Raw genomic sequence first — 16,378 nt, 5'->3', positions numbered from 1 at the left:
AGTGCCTCATCATCAGTGCCAACTAGCAGTGCTGCCTATCAGTGTCACCTACCAGTGCCCATCACTGCCACCCATCAGTACCCATAGCTGCCACCCAACAGTGCCACCTATCAGTGTCCTTCAGTGCCACCTATCAATGCCCTTCAGTGCCGCCCATCAGTGTCACCTTTCATTGCCACCTCTCAGTGCCCACCAGTGCCACCTATCAGTGCCCACCAGTGCCACCTCATCAGTGTCCAGCAGTGCCACCTATCAGTGTCCACCAGTGCTGCCTTATCAGTGCCCATCAGTGCAGCCTATCAGTGCCCAAAAGTGCAGCCTATCAGTGCAGCCTCATCAGCATACATCAATAAATGAGAAAAATTACCTGTTTGCAAAATTTTATAATAAAGCAGAAAACAGTTTTGTTTGTTTTTTCAAAATTTTCGGTCTTTTTTTTGTTTTTTTAACAAAAAATAAAAAACCCAGTGGTGATCAAATACCACCAAAAGAAAGCTCTATTTGTGTGATAAAAATTATATTAATTTTATATGGGTACAATGTTGCATGACCACACAGTTACCAGTTGAAGTATTGTTAAATACCAATAAATGGTCTGGTCTTGAAGAGGGGGGTTAAAATGAAACCTTCCAGAGCTGAAGTGGTTAGAATGCATTGAATTAATGCAATGTAAAATGTCAGGTAAAAGAAAAAATATATTTATCGGCATATAACATGCGGCGGCGTATTACACGCACCCCAAGTTTAGGAGGGAAGTTTAAGGGAAAAAACTTTTAAGAGGGAAGTTTAAGGAAAAAAACTTACATTTTAAATGCCCATCAATGCAGCCTTGCACAGCGACCATCTGCAGCCTTGCAGTGTCCATCTGCAGCCTTGCACAGCGACCATCTGCAGCCTTGCAGTGTCCATCTGCAGCCTTGCACAGTGACCATCTGCAGCCTTGCACAGTGACCATCTGCAGCCTTGCACAGCGACCATCTGCAGCCATGTCCAGTGTGCACCTGCAGCCTTGTCCAGTGTCCACCTGCAGCCTCCATCTGCAGCCTTCCCCGGTGTCCGTCTGCTGCCTTGCCCAGTGTCCACCTGCAACCTTCCCCGGTGTCCGTCTGCTGCCTTGCCCAGTGTCCACCTGCAACCTTCCCCAGTGTCCGTCTGCAGCCTTGCCCAAAATGGCAGCATGTTTGGTTTTAAATTTGCCGCCACCGCCGAGATATTCGGCTCCTCTCATCGCTGACATAGAGCGAGCTGAGCCGAGTGTACTGTGTACTCGGCTACTCGACTCCGCTCGCAGTCACGCCCCCGTCCCACCCCTGTCCCACCCCTTGGCCCGGCTCCTATGATGGACATAACACCGGTCCAATGGAGGGACGTAAAGGCTAGGAGGCAGGACTGGGCGTGACTGCGTGCGGAGCCGAGTAGCCGAGTACACAGTACACTCGGCTCGGTCAATGTCGGCGGCGCTCCTCTTGCCCACAGACAGCGGGGAATCGGCCCATGATTAAGTTACAGGCGTAACGAAACATGTCGGGGGCGTGGCCGAGCGAAGGATAAACACCACGTACTAGTGACAGGAGGAAGTGAGCTGTGCGGTTTACCTATCGGGGGAGACGGTGGGTCCATCTAACGAGCGGGCGAGGAGAGGATTGCCGTGGAATTTGCTGTGCTTTTTAATTATATACACAATGTGAGTGGAACTTTTGGAGTGTGATTTGTAGTGTGTATCATTAAATTTTTACGTTATCACACTATTGGGAGTCTTTTTTAATTTACATATGGAACGAACCTCCGGATGGAATTGGTTTAACCCTTGCCAGTAGATATAGACATCTAAGCTTTATAGCCTCATACGAGAGTGGAGGCATGAGGAGCTGGTGAGTGGCTGTCCATTGGGAGAGTGGTCACTGAACACACAGGTGTGGTGGAAGAATTTGTTAGAAGATAATTACACTCCTGGATTGTAAAAGGACTTGCTGTGGCACATTGAAAGTTTTTTTTTTGATCACGATCACGGACACTTTGCACATGTGTGTGTATTTTTCACAGAGCTTTATTTGATACAGTCACATAGGTATTGTGTGACACTTAAAGATTATTATTAGCTTTGATGTTATACACTGTTCTTATGGAGTCACTGCATAGGGACTGATGTATATTAATATCTGAGCAGTATTGGCACTTAGTCACCTTATGTACTGTTTTTTTGGTGTTTTATATTCATTTGGTTCATCAATATTGTTTTATTATTATATACACTTATATATATATTTTATTGTTTAAAATTTTTTTTTAGAGATACACCAGTAAATGGGTGTCCACTAGACTAGATAATTCACTGTAAGAGGTGGGAGAAGTTCTGGAGATAGCGCCACGGTTTAATTCTTCACGTGGGGTGCAGTGCACGAATTACACGTCACAGATTTAAATACTTCCTACTTGCCCAGTGTCCACCTGCAACCTTCCCCAGTGTCCGTCTGCAGCCTTGCCCAAAATGGCAACATGTTTGGTTTTAAATTTGCCGCCGCAGCCGAGATATTCGGCTCCTCTCATCGCTGACATAGAGCGAGCTGAGCCGAGTGTACTGTGTACTCGGCTACTCGGCTCCGCTCGCAGTCACGCCCCCGTCCCACCCCTTGGCCCGGCTCCTATGATGGACATAACACCGGTCCAATGGTGGGACGTAAAGGCTAGGAGGCAGGACTGGGCGTGACTGCGAGCGGAGCCGAATAGCCGAGTACACAGTACACTCGGCTCGGTCAATGTCGGTGGCGCTCCTCTTGCCCACAGACAGCGGGGAATCGGCGTATAACACATACCCAAGATTTCCCCCTGGATTTTAAGGGGAAAAAAGTGCGTGCTATACGCCAATAAATACGGTAATAAAAATAAAAGGCATGTGCTATTCATGCAAATCATCCATTGGCCTGATTACTTATTTTTTGTTTACTTGAAACAGCAATGAATGGCCATAATTCCTTATTGTTTTTAAAAGTGAGTATTGCGACTGTACAGAGTGACTTGAGACTAAACATAGAGGAGGTAGAAATAGTCTCTTGAAGAATTCCTTCATTAACCACTTGAGGACTAGAAGATTTTCTCCCTTAATGACCCGGTCATTTTTTGCGCTACGACACTACATTTTTTTAACTGATAATTGTGCAGTCGTGCGACGCTGTACTCAAACAAAATTGATGTCCTTTTTTCCCCACAAATAGAGCTTTCTTTTGGTGGTATTTGATCACCTCTGTGGTTTTTATTTTTTGTGCTATAAACAATTTTGAAATAAAAAACAATATTTTATACTTTTTGCTATAATAAATATTGTGTATTTAGTGAGAAGGGTGATGGGAGGATGGATGATGCAGGGTGTGTGCTAATGAGGTCAGCTGGTCAACTCCTTCTGGTGTCATAACCTATAGTCTGACCAGGAGGTAAGACATTACAAATGGATCTGTCTGGAAACATGGATGAGGACAAAATAAGTAAATGTATGTAGAATTAATGGAAAGCATTGATAATTTTGCCAAAAAATACATTAATGCCTTTATTGGTACATAGGGGGGTGAATTTCAAAGTAACAAAGGTGAATTTATCCTTTAAAGTCTGACTGGAACCTCCCTCTGTAAACATGTAGAGAGACACTCTTATATTAATAGATTTGTGCAGCTCTTGTTTTTTAAAGCAAGCCATACTTGAAGAACTGATTTGCTGCAAGTGGAAGTATTAATTCCTCTGAATTAGATAAGATGCTATATTTTTCAAGTTGTTGCTTAGAAAAGCAGAAGTGGCATTTTAGTTTGTATTGCTTATTGATGTCCTGTTTACAGTCACAATGATATTGCTTTACTGTAATACCCTACACTGCTTCCCTTGCTATTATGTAAAACAAACACAACTGTGTTTGCATAAAATAGCCATTTCTATATTTGTCCTTTTAGCAAAAAAAAAGGGAACTTTCTTAAGAAGAGATGTAGACATTGTACATACTATAGAAGCTTATGAGGACATTTATTTACTGTATATGCAATAACAGAAGAGATGTAGCCAATGTACATACCATAGAAGCTTATGAGGACATTTATGTATATGTAGTAACATGTTATATAATCCTGAATGAAGGCATCACAAATATAACGAGTGTAGACCAATTGTACATATATGTTTTTCTTCATTTGCTTAAAAGGTGATTTTCCCTAATGAGATGAAAAAATCTGCTGTACTTATGTTTTGGCAGAGGAGCTGTGTCCTTTCCTCATTGTGTTAGGTATATGGGTATATATATTATTTGCTCCATGTGTTAATGAACTGATAAAACTCCCCCACTTCCCAATTAATTACTGAAAAACTGCATAATGGTCCCTATAGAGGAAGCCCATAGTCAAATAGCTGTTCTCCTGCCCATGCGATGTCATGACCAAGGTAATGAATAATACTTGTTAGGGCAATTATGTCACAGAAAGAGCATCCCTTTGGAGTGCAGGCTTCTTGTTGAAAAAAGGAGAAGCTGCCACTATACTATTGCTAAAGTGAACTGGTAAGTGGTCCTTTGGAAGGAAAAAAAAATCATTAGACCGTGTGAGGCCCTAAGGCAGCTGGGACTGCTCCTTCAGCCCATGCCGCTCACCCAGCCGCTCCACACCTGTCCGGCCGCCTATTTGAGTCAACAGTCCCCATGACTGTGAAGAGGAAGGACAGAGTTCCAATCTATTGATGCTGCCTGGCTGACCACCTGTGACTGATGAGAAAGTAAGTGCCCATGCACTGTGCAAACCCCCATGTGCCTGGATAGAAGGAGCGGCGGGGCGGCTGCTGAGTGCTTGCAGGAGGGAGAGGAGGAGAATCAAGCATTCAGTGGCTGCATGGAGGAATATGGAAAGCTCAATTCCTCTATATGCAGCCGCCCCACTTTTCCTCCTATCCAGCTTCTTTTGCTGTCCCCTCTGTGCTCTCCAGCCCCTCCTTGAACTCCCTGGTTCCCCCCCCAGTGCTCTCCGCCCCCCATGTCCTCCCCCCACAGTGCTCTCCAGCCCCCTGGTGCTCTCTCCGCTCCCAGGTGCTCTCTAACCCCTATTCTTTCTTCCCCCATTGCTCTCCAGCTCTCCCCATCACTCTCCAGCCACCACCCCTGTGCTCTTCACCCCCCAGTGCTCTCCGCTCCCCCCTGCTCTTTGTCCCCCCAGTGCTCTCCAGCCCCCCTGCTCTCCACCCCTGTTCTTTCTGCCCCCCCAGTGCTCTCCAGCTCTCCCCATCACTCCCCAACCTCCCTCTTGTGCTCTCCAGCCTTCACCCCTGTCCTCTCCAGCCCCCACCCCTGTGCTCTCCATCCCCCCCACAGTGCTCTCCAGCCCCCAATGCTCTCCACCCCTGTTCTTTCTGCCTCCCAGTGCTCTCAAGCTCCCCCCAGTGCTCTTCGCCTCCCCACAGTCTTAGCCCTCCCCAGTGCTCTCCGCCCTGCTGCATCTCCATTCCTGTTCTTTTTGGCTCCTCCCTAGTGCTCTCAAGCTCCCCCAGTGCTCTCAAGCTCCCCCAGTTCTCTCCACTTCCCCAGTTCTTTCCACCACCCCTGTGCTCTCAAGCTCCCCTGTGCTCTCCAGCTCAGCTCCCCCAGAATGCTCTCTAGTCCCCCTGCTCTCCACCCCTGATCTTTCTGCCCCCCCAGTGCTCTCAAGCTCCCCCCAGTGCTCTTCGCCTCCCCACAGTCTTAGCCCTCCCCAGTGCTCTCCGCCCTGCTGCATCTCCATTCCTGTTCTTTTTGGCTCCTCCCTAGTGCTCTCAAGCTCCCCCAGTGCTCTCAAGCTCCCCCAGTTCTCTCCACTTCCCCAGTTCTTTCCACCACCCCTGTGCTCTTTCCTGGCCCCCTTACTCACTGCAGCTCTGCTAGGTCCCTCCCACCCCCTTTCTCTGGGGATCTGTCAGCATGGAGAGCAGGGAAGGGACCGGTATCATGGGCTGCTCAGTCTAAAATACTAGGCCTATTTTCTTGTCCCAGGGCGTGCCTTGCAAGGAAGATGAGCAGCAAGGGCAGCAAGCACTGATAGCCTTCGAGGGAGAAGAGCTCTGAAGACCTCCCAGGACATGCTGACTAGGGCCAGAAAATGAGGATGGGCAGAAGGTGCAAGTGGCCAGGACCCACTCCATCTCACACCAAACAGATCCTTTGGAAGGAGCAGAACACTGTCCCCATCTAGAATCGAGAACAGACCCTGCTGCTGCCACTGGCATGAAAGGTACCATACCGAGCATCACACACACACCTTCCGACAGACAGGGACTGCAGACTGGGACATGGGGCACAGGAGGGGCTGCAGACAGGGACAGAGCTAGGGATCTCTTTCTCCCTCACCCCCTCCCTCACCCCCCCTCTCCCCCTCTCTCTCCCCCCTCTATCCCTCTCTCGCCCCCATTCTCTCTCCCCTATCTCTCTCTCTCTCCCCCTCTCCCCCTCTCTTTCTCTTTCACTCTCTCTCCCCCTCACTCCCTCCTCTCTCTTTCTCTCCCCCTCACTCCCTCCTCTCTCTCTCTCTCTCTCTCTCTCTCCCCCCTCACTCCCTCCTCTCTCTCTCTCCCCCCTCACTCCCTCCTCTCTCTCTCTCTCTCTCTCTCTCTCCCCTCTCACTCCCTCCTCTCTCTCTCCCTCCTCTCTCCCTCCTCTCTCCCTGCGCTGTGTTGTGATCCCCCCACTCGCCTTCCCCTGTGGATGATGAATGATTCAGTGACACCCCTCCGAATTCTCCCAAGGCACAGGGGAAATTCCTAGAGCGATTGTCACCTTGCTGGGTCCCAGATGTTTTATTGGCTGCATATGTCTGATGGGTGAGGAGAGTGCCCTAGAAGTGGTGCTGATGAACTGTGCACTAGATCCGTGCATCTTTCTGCAGCCATTTTTATTACTTGAAGTTTTTTTTCCCATTATGGGCATGAGTGGGGCCTCATGTCTAAGTTTTGCCTAAGGCCTCACAAAGTCTAGAGCCGGCCGCCTCTGTCTACACCTGTCACAATGGGGTTTATTTACTAAAACTGGAGAGTGCAAAAGACCAGGAGGTAAGACATTACAAATGGATAGGTCTGGAAACATGGATGAGGACAAATAAAGTAAGTGTATGTAGAATTAATGGAAAGCATTGATAATTTTGCAAAAAAAGTGCTATATTGATACATAGGGGAGTTGGAATTTCGGAAAAAAAAAGTAAACAAAGGTGAATTTATCCTTTAAATTCTTACTGGAACCTCCCTCTGTAACCATGTAAAGTGAGCTCTTGTTTTTTAAAGCGAGCCATACTTTTGCTGCAAATGGAAGTATTAATTCCTCTGAATGCGATAAGATGCTATATTTTTCAAGCTGTTGCTTAGAAAATCAGAAGTGGCATTTTAGTTTTTATTGCTTATTGATGTCCTGTTTACAGTCACAATGATATTGCTTTACTGTAATACCCTACACTGCTTCCCTTGCTATTATGTAAAACAAACACAACTGTGTTTGCATAAAATAGCCATTTCTATATTTGTCCTTTTAGCAAAAAAAAAGGAACTTTCTTAAGAAGAGATGTAGACATTGTACATACTATAGAAGCTCATGAGGACATTTATTTGTATGCAGTAACGTTATATAATGTTATATAATCCTGAGTGAAGGCATCACAAATATAGCGAGTGTAGACCAATTGTACATATATGTTTTTCTTCATTTGGTTAAAAGATGATTTTCCCTAATGAGATGAACAAATCTGCTGTACTTTTGTTTTGGCAGAGGAGCTGTGTCCTTTCCTCACTTTGTTAGGTATATATGGGTATAAATAATATTTGATCCATGTGTTAGTGAACTGATAAAACTCCCCCACTTCCCAATTAATTACTGAAAAACTGCGTAATGGCCCCTATAGAGGAAGCCCATAGTCAAATAGCTGTTCTCCTGCCCATGCGATGTCATGACCAAGGTAATGAATAATACTTGTTAGGGCAATTATGTCACAGAAAGAGCATCCCTTTGGAGTGCAGGCTTCTTGTTGAAAAAAGGGGAAGCTGCCACTATACTATTGCCAAAGTGAACTGGTAAGTGGTCCTTTGGAAGGAAAAAAAAATCATCAGATCAATCACTGTCCTTATGGAGTCCCTAAATTCAAGTCTCAGGCACTACACAGGGCCGTGACTTCTGCTCAAGCCAAAACTAAACCGTTTCCTCATTCCTACTCCATCCAAACCTAAAAACAAAAATGCTTTAAAAAATGTAACTGGACTTTCAATTTAAATGACTTGCCTAAAGGTAATAAAAATTAGCTTTTAGCCAGATCACATGCGCATACATATTTAATATTGTATATTACATATGAAATAAATCATATTGACTTTGACAGCATTCCACAATGAATTTTCTACTTATAAGTTGTAATATGCATATTTACCTGACAAATAAATGTTATTGGATCTACCACTTTGCAAAGCAGATATTTCAGGTCTTGAATTGCAGAGTAATACTCAATCTGTGTGCTTGCTGTGATGTTTTCTCCATGGTAAATATTCACAATGACTGGGCCAGGAGGAAAGTCTTAAAATCAAATAACATGAAATCAAGAAATGTATTAATAAAAATACAAAACATGCATACATACCGTACTTAAACTTAGATGCATACAAACATGGTTCACAGAGCTTAGTAAATAAAATAAAAAGTTATGATTACTTCAATCAACAATCATGCGCAAGCAAACATCCTACTTTTTTTTTTATTTCACTTGCACGTTGTTGAGCACAATTGACCATATTTACCATATTGTATGTACCGTACATTTACTATGAACCTTTTAACTTCATAGTAACAGTCTAAAATATCTGCACTTAAGAAATCCAACTTAAACTGATCTGAGTAGGTGTTGCTAAAACACAAGTGACTGTGTAGAAATCAAACAGATTTAGGTATTAATGTTCCCTTCATGAAGGTAATCTGATCCAACAAAGTGTAAGCTTGATAAACTGGCTTTGAGGTTGGAGTATGCAAATAAATAAAGATATTTATAGACTGTATTCATGTTTTACTACTCTTTGTCTTTACTATGTTCTTCCAATAACTTTTCACCCCTTCCCTCCACTGGCTACTCAGTGCACAGAAAGTACCCTTTGAGTATCTAAAAAGCCCTCTTTAGCCATGCCCCTCCATAAATCTTTTCACATTTAATCTCTTTCCCCAAATGCATGTGCATAAAACCAACCTTCTTCTAAATTATTAATAAAAGCAGTGGAGCTCTACCAAATTTTGCATTTTGCTCTGCAAATGACCATTTTCACTCCAACATTGCTATTCATCAAAGCTAACCAACCCCTCTAAACTTCAAGACAAGTCTTCACACTCTGTTTTTTAGCTAGACATATGATCTGGCCTAGGATAATCACATTGGTAACTAATTTGTCTAAACGTACTCCATCATTGTCTGTCAAAGTACACACTGGGCTTGACTTAGTAGAGATGCAGAGATTTTCACTTCTCGCCTATTCCCTATAAACCTAACTACTTCCTCAGAGTGAAGACGAGTTTCTGGAGGAAGAGGGATATGGCTTCCTCTTCCTGGAGGTATAGGTTCCCTTTCACGTATGTATACAGCTACTGCCAGGTGCATCTCTAATCCACTAAGGTTTCCGAGCTGACCCTAAGCTTGGGAAAGCAATATGTAGCTGCTCTGTCCTTTAATGTTAAACGAGCCTGAGATGTGTCTTGTTAATGTAACATTTAGAGTTTTGAACAAGTTCTGGGGTTACCCCACACTGATAGTACAATATATACTGACTGTGAAGATTTTTAGAAGAACGCCCTTTTATATGTTGCTTCTTGTTTAGAAATGTTTGGTCTTTTACCCCTTCAGTATGTATTTTACATTGCGGGAGATACGTGTTCCTTGTCATAACTTTTTTATTCTTTCTTGTGAAATAATACATAAGTAGTTGCCTTCACTTTCATCATTCAACCATGTGCAAGATAGCTTAATAAACATTCAGATTGCTAAGTGAACATTCTTTACTCCTTTAGTAAATAAATCCCACTCTCATTATATGTATAACTTAACTGTTCTACCTGTTCTATTTACAAGTTCTGTAGACCAGCCTTTCTCAATCTCTTTACATTTGAGGAACCCGTGACATTTTTTTTAGGGAACCCCTGAAATAATTTTCTGATCTACAGCTCATAGACCACTAGTGTGATAAGTGAGTTTTAGATATAATAATACATAAAAGCATAAACAATAAACCTGACCCAGTAGAAACAACACAATGCATTGGTACTCACGACAAACTCATGTATCTTAACAACAGTGTCACTGAATCACAGGCTGGAAGCCCTACTCGGCATATAGTTTGAATGTTTATTCTTTGTTTTTTTCTCACATTTCTCACATTTTAGCCCCCACAGATTTACATATATACATATACCTTAACACTAGGGATGGTCCAGATGTTCGAGTTGAATGTAAGTTCGACTCGAACATCGGGTGTTTGCCTGTTCGCCGAATAGCGAACAATTTGGGGTGTTCGTGGCAAATTCGTAAGCCGCGGAACACCCTTTAACCACTTACTTACTGGGTACTTAAACCCCCCTGCTATCCAGACCAATTTTCAGCTTTCAGCACTGACACACTTTGAATGACAATTACGCAGTCATACAACACTGTACCCAAATGAAATTTTTATAATTTTTTCCCCACAAATAGAGCTTTCTTTTGGTGGTACTTGTACTTGTTAAAAAAAATGTAAAAAGACTGAATTAAAAAAAAAAAAAAATTTTGTTATAAAAAATTTAAAACAGGTAATTTTTCTCCTTCATTGATGTACGCTGATGAGGCGGCACTGATGGGCACTGATAGGCGGCAGTGATGTGCACTGATGGGTGGCAGTGATGGGCACTGATGGGTAGCAATAATGGGCACTGATCAGTTACACTGATAGGCAGCACTGCTAGGTGGCACTGATTGGAACTACTGGTGGGCATTGATAGGTGACACTTGTGGACATTGATAGGTGGCACTGTGGGCACTGTTAGGTGGCACTTGTGGGCACTGTTAAGTGGCACTTGTGGGCACTGTTAGGTGGCACAGATGAGGCAGATGCGCCTCTTCCACTTCATGACAGATGTCCCTCGCATCTGAGCAGGTGATCGGCTTTTTTTTCTACTCACGCTATCAGCGTGAGTAGAAAAAAAAAAGGTTACCGATCTTTTGTTTACATCATGTGATCAGCTGTCATTGGCTGATAGCTGATCACATTGTAAGGGGCTGGGACCGGCCCCTTACTTGGATCGGTGATCACCCGAGTCTCAGTGACTCGGCGATCACATCGAGCTGGGCGCGCGCCCTGCAGGGCACGTGCACAGGGTCCCGGGAATTCAGGTCCGCGCTGTGGACGTCATTCGGCCATAGCGCGGATGTCAAGTGGTTAAAAGCCTATGTGAGAAATCAAAAGGGTATCTATAGTAAAGTGACGCATGTTTCCAGTGTTTACAACAGTCCGAGAGCAAAATGACATTTCTAAAGGAAAAAAGTCATTTAAAAGTACTTGCGGCTATAATGAATTGTCGGTCAGGCCCTCATGTTGTAAAGTGCTGCAAACACTGTTGGCGCTATATAAATCCTGTATAATAATAATATTTTGATAATATATTTTCCTTTAACTGAAATCCAATTGGTCAAAACCTGGTCTTTTTTAAATGTACATAAAAATTGAAATATAACTTTCTCTGCCATCAGACATATGAAAAATATATTTCATATTGCCACTATACTGATTACTGATATAATTTTTATTCATTTCATAATTCCTGAGCTAGCTGCTAAACAAAGTATATAATTATATTGTCAATAAACTTCTCTGCAACAAACTATCCACAGTGCAGCATAAGCAAATTTGTTCTACCTAAAAGTATAAATATGGGAAAAAAAGAAGATCTAAAAATGATGAACTGTAAGCAATAAATTCTGATTAATTGACATGTTTTCTGAATTATTTACACATTGTTTTCTTAGAGAAAAAAACCTTCAGCAACACTGAAAAATATAGCATATCTAAGCAGATTTTAGCAGGAATAAGTAATTTCATGCTCTACAATATCTGCTATAGCAGATTATTGTAAGTGATACTTATAACTTGAACTATATTGTAGTTAAAGAAAAACTATTTTTTAAAGTTTTTTACGTTACTATTTTAAACTACTTTATTTTGTTTACTATTTATATCAAATGTTTTTATTTGCAAATCAATTTTTTCATACAGCATACACCAATGACGCTAGTCTTGCAAAATATTATGGTTTTAAATAAAATAAAATCTGCAGCAATAATCCTTTCTATCTACAGTACATTTCTCTGATAGAAACTCTAGACAGAGCCATACAGAGTAAGGAAGTAGTGAGGAAAAGTAACTTCTATGACTTGACTGTGTGTGTAAGCTGAGCTTCAGCTACTGAGCTTTGTAAACTGTGTGAAGCATATTTCATCAAAGCAGTGAAGATTAAATCACATGGTAAACATGTGAAAATGATTTTAGAGCTTTATCTGTTGGCTGAAAATCATAACCATGAAAAGTTGCAGTTACATAGAGGTTGATTTACTAAAACTGGAGAATGCAAAATCTGGTGCAGCTGTGCATGTGAGCCAATCAGCTTCTAACTGCAGCTTGTTCAATTAAGCCTTGACAAAAAACCTGGAAACTGGTTTCTATGCAGAGCTGCACCAGATTTTGTACTCTCCAGTTTTGGTAAATCAAGCCCATAATTACATAAACACATAGTTAATTTGGTTGAGAACAACACAAGTCATCCCAGTTCAACCAACAAAGAAGAAAAAATCATGTTTATCCCAGAAAAAAAACCCCAAAAAATGCTTTTTTCTCTGTCCTGAGCATAACACGTAAAGACAATATATTCAAAAACACAATGCAGCTGCTTATCTCTCCTGCTTCTACAGGCTAATCGATTAATATATATATATATTTTTGTCAGCTATTTTTTATTTAGAATAAAAAAGGTTTTTCATTTTACCCTGAAAAAAAAAAGCTTTTTCATGTTACCCTTATGTTTTTGTACAGAGGTTAAAAAAGTAAGAGACAAAAATGACAGTGTTTAAACAGTCATTTGACAATGAAACAAAAATATTTATTTAATGCAGTAACAATATGTTATGCATGCATTCCTTTTAGCCCCGGTTCACACAGGGGCGACTTGTCAGGCGACTTAGCCGTCTGACAAGTCGCGTCCCGTTCTGTACAATGGAACCATTCTAATAGGAGCGACTCAAGTTGCTCCGACTTAGAAAAAGGTTCCTGTACTACCTTTGGGGCGACTTCAGGCGACTTGCATTGACTTCTATACAGAAGTCGTTTTGCAAGTCGCCGCTGAAGTCGTGTGCAGGTTGCCTCACAGAGTTGGCCTGCAAGTCGTGTTGCCCTTGTGTGAACCGAGCCTAAAAGGTGTGTGTCCAGGCACTACCTACATTTACCCCCAAACCTCCTTCTCTGCAGCATGCAGTAGCATGAATATTTTCTTTTATCTTGTTCCTGTACCAAGAAACAGTGTTTATTACTCTCTGTGACATCATTACTAGGTGTAATAAGCTCTTGCAGGAGCACCTGCCAATAGGTCATTTACTACTGATTTAAGCATTAGACCAGAACCACACCTCCCAAGAACCCTTACCCTAAACACGTTGTGTGGGCAGGCACTTGGGAGTTGAGGTAATAGCAATATTTTTTTTCTGGGAGTGGGGCAGAGATGGATTAGAGATAGGTGGAGTTCTGTAGTTCTGAAGGCAGGGCTTACAACGCTAGGTTGATTTTCGCAGAATGGGTGATTAGACAGAAAGTAATTGTCATTTACTGATTATTAAACAGGTGCAATGGTAGGAGAAATAATGAAAAACATGTTCATAATGGCTAAAAAACTACGCATACCTTGCAGATAAAGGAAATCTTCATAGCAATGTCTCTGTGTCTTATTCGGGGTAACATGTGGTGGTATAGCATAGTATCTCTAAAACACTACCACAACATAGACTGAGACTGAGACTTACTACTTTAGTAAAACAGTACAGAACACCGCTACTTGTGATTCTTCTGGTAACACAAGTGAACACGGGTAAACAGCTAGAGGGATTCATGGCCCAAGGGCAAAGGACAACCCACTGGAGCAACTCTGGTACTCAGGTAGCAATTGGGAGAGGGGCTACCCACAGTAGCTAGGTGTTTTGGAGAAACTGTGTGCTATTAGGCTTTCGCCTGGCTGCCCACACACTAGTTTTGACAATGGAGGACTTCTTACCTGGTTGTAGGTCACTGGCCCAGCTACCTCTGCCTCATCAGGTGTAGTCTCTCTGAGCTGTTGATGGAGGGAAGCTGAGGAACTTATCTTTTGTGGCAATATCTAGGAACTCAGGGAAATGTGGAATATAGAGTTAAAGGGGCCTGCACCTTCATGTTGAGCAAAAAGATACTCCACTACAAAATTACAGTGAAACAAAGGCACTGAGTTGTTAGCCCAAAAGGGAGTTAGGAACTTGTTTTTGCCAGATCAGGTATTTTTCTGTACTTGCAGTTTTTTGTTGCTTTGGCACACTTTAACAATAAAAAAATAATTTCGGGGCAAATGGTTGAGCCCCAAAGATAAAAGTTTTTGGTAAAATGTTTGGGATTTTACACCCAAAAATTCTAGTTTTGACAAATATTTATTTCTTATTTACATATATAACATTTTTTAAACTTGCACATTTAATGTTCATTTAAATGTATGCCCCTCTGTGCAGACTAAGACACATATATTATATTTTCCTAGAGATACCTTCTTTTTTACAAATCTGTGCCTAATTATACCTACGAATAATACGTGATTATAAATTAAAATCAAATGATATTGTTTGTGGCAGCACATCTTGTTATTTACAATTCCCTATTGAAACCAAATCCATCAGTTGTGAGCCTATAGAGATACAGTTGATGAGTGTGCTTTGCATGAGCTAGACCATCTTGTGACTAAAGCTACCTTTCAGTTCTGCTGCTTGATTTATATATTACATATTATTTATTATTTATTTTTATTATTTATTTTCAGCCTAGCTATTACATCTAGATAAGAATGAGTTAAGCTGAATCTTTCAAAATATAAAATGAAATGGGGTTATAAGTGTAAATTGATGTCAGCACTGTAATGCATTCTGTTCCTTATACTTAATGTATGTACAGTATATTCCAGGAAAACATTTGGTCATACAGTAAAGATTGAATGAAGTTGCCTTTTCTTACCCAGAGCCTTTAAACACAGTATCTTTTCATTCCACTGCAGTGGTGTTCTCCTAATAACCTGATTTTCTGTACAGAATTCAACTTCAATATTTGAATTTTTGGGCATTTCATCTTGTAAAATAATAAATAATTCACCTGGATTCTAAAAAGGAAATATAAGAATAAATTAAGATAATATACATCAAAGGAAAACACCAAAAGCACATTGATTGTCAGTTGGCCTATTAAAACACGCTGTAAATAAAATACACCTTTTGTGGTATCAGGGCTCTTATAGTTGCACACAGGTGACAAAATACAGCATTTTTAGGCATTCAGCATTTTTTTTAACACAAGTGTATTGTTTTCTATGGGCCTTTGCACACAGCTGCTTAAAGATCTGTAAGGCTTGGTCCACATATATGCAAATTGGATGCGCATAACATGTGAATTAGACTGGCAATCAATGGAGCCAGACTCTCCCTCCTGATTGCCCAAGACACAGAAGTGGCGCCATTGGCTCCTGCTGCTTTCAATCAAAATCAGTTAGCCAATCAGGAGAGCGAGGGGGGGGGCGAACCACAGCTCCGTCTCTGAATGGATACACGGAACCACAGCTCGGCTCGGGTGCCCCCATAGCAAGCTGCTAGCTGTGGGGGCACTCAACAGGAAGGTGGGGCCAGGACCTCCAGCCAGGAACCTGAGAAGAGAAGGATCCAGGCTTCCCTGTGCAAAATCATTACACAGAGCAGGTAAGTATAACATGTTTGTTATTTTAATAGAAAAAAAAACAAGACTTTACAATCACTTTAATCCTACAGTCACTTCAGTCCTAAAACAAAACCCAACTTCTGAAGATAACATGTAACACATAAAGTACACTTGTCAGTTCCATCTAAACTGACCCCATTACCAAAAAGTAGGAACTTATTCGTGCCTAGCACATGCTGTGTAGGTCTTTTCAATTTTCCTAATGCTGTTATAAATACATTTGACTCTTTCTTTCAGTAGTGAAGGATGTTCCTCCTACCCACACCCTGAACCTTTCAATTGGACCATCAATTAGATGAACGGACTTACTGGCCACTAGGAAGTACAGAATGGGGTGAGCCAGAACTCTCAAGACATCTAAGAA

General features: G+C 42.0%; 1 protein-coding gene across 1 annotated transcript in view; it reads right to left on the bottom strand.

Annotated features, from left to right (window-relative positions):
• Window positions 1-16,378, bottom strand: part of BANK1 (B cell scaffold protein with ankyrin repeats 1) — a 437,320-nt gene that overhangs the window by 278,577 nt on the left and 142,365 nt on the right. The window contains exons 4-5 of the mRNA XM_073601593.1: window positions 15,265-15,406; window positions 8,397-8,539 (exon numbers count right to left, since the gene is read on the bottom strand). Of these exons, the coding sequence (XP_073457694.1) occupies window positions 8,397-8,539; window positions 15,265-15,406 (285 nt within the window). The remainder of the gene's footprint in view (window positions 1-8,396; window positions 8,540-15,264; window positions 15,407-16,378) is intronic.

The sequence above is a fragment of the Aquarana catesbeiana genome, linkage group LG01, assembly GCF_042186555.1.
Source record: "Aquarana catesbeiana isolate 2022-GZ linkage group LG01, ASM4218655v1, whole genome shotgun sequence".
Taxonomy (NCBI): domain Eukaryota; kingdom Metazoa; phylum Chordata; class Amphibia; order Anura; family Ranidae; genus Aquarana; species Aquarana catesbeiana.
This window is presented reverse-complemented; position numbering and strand designations above follow the sequence as displayed.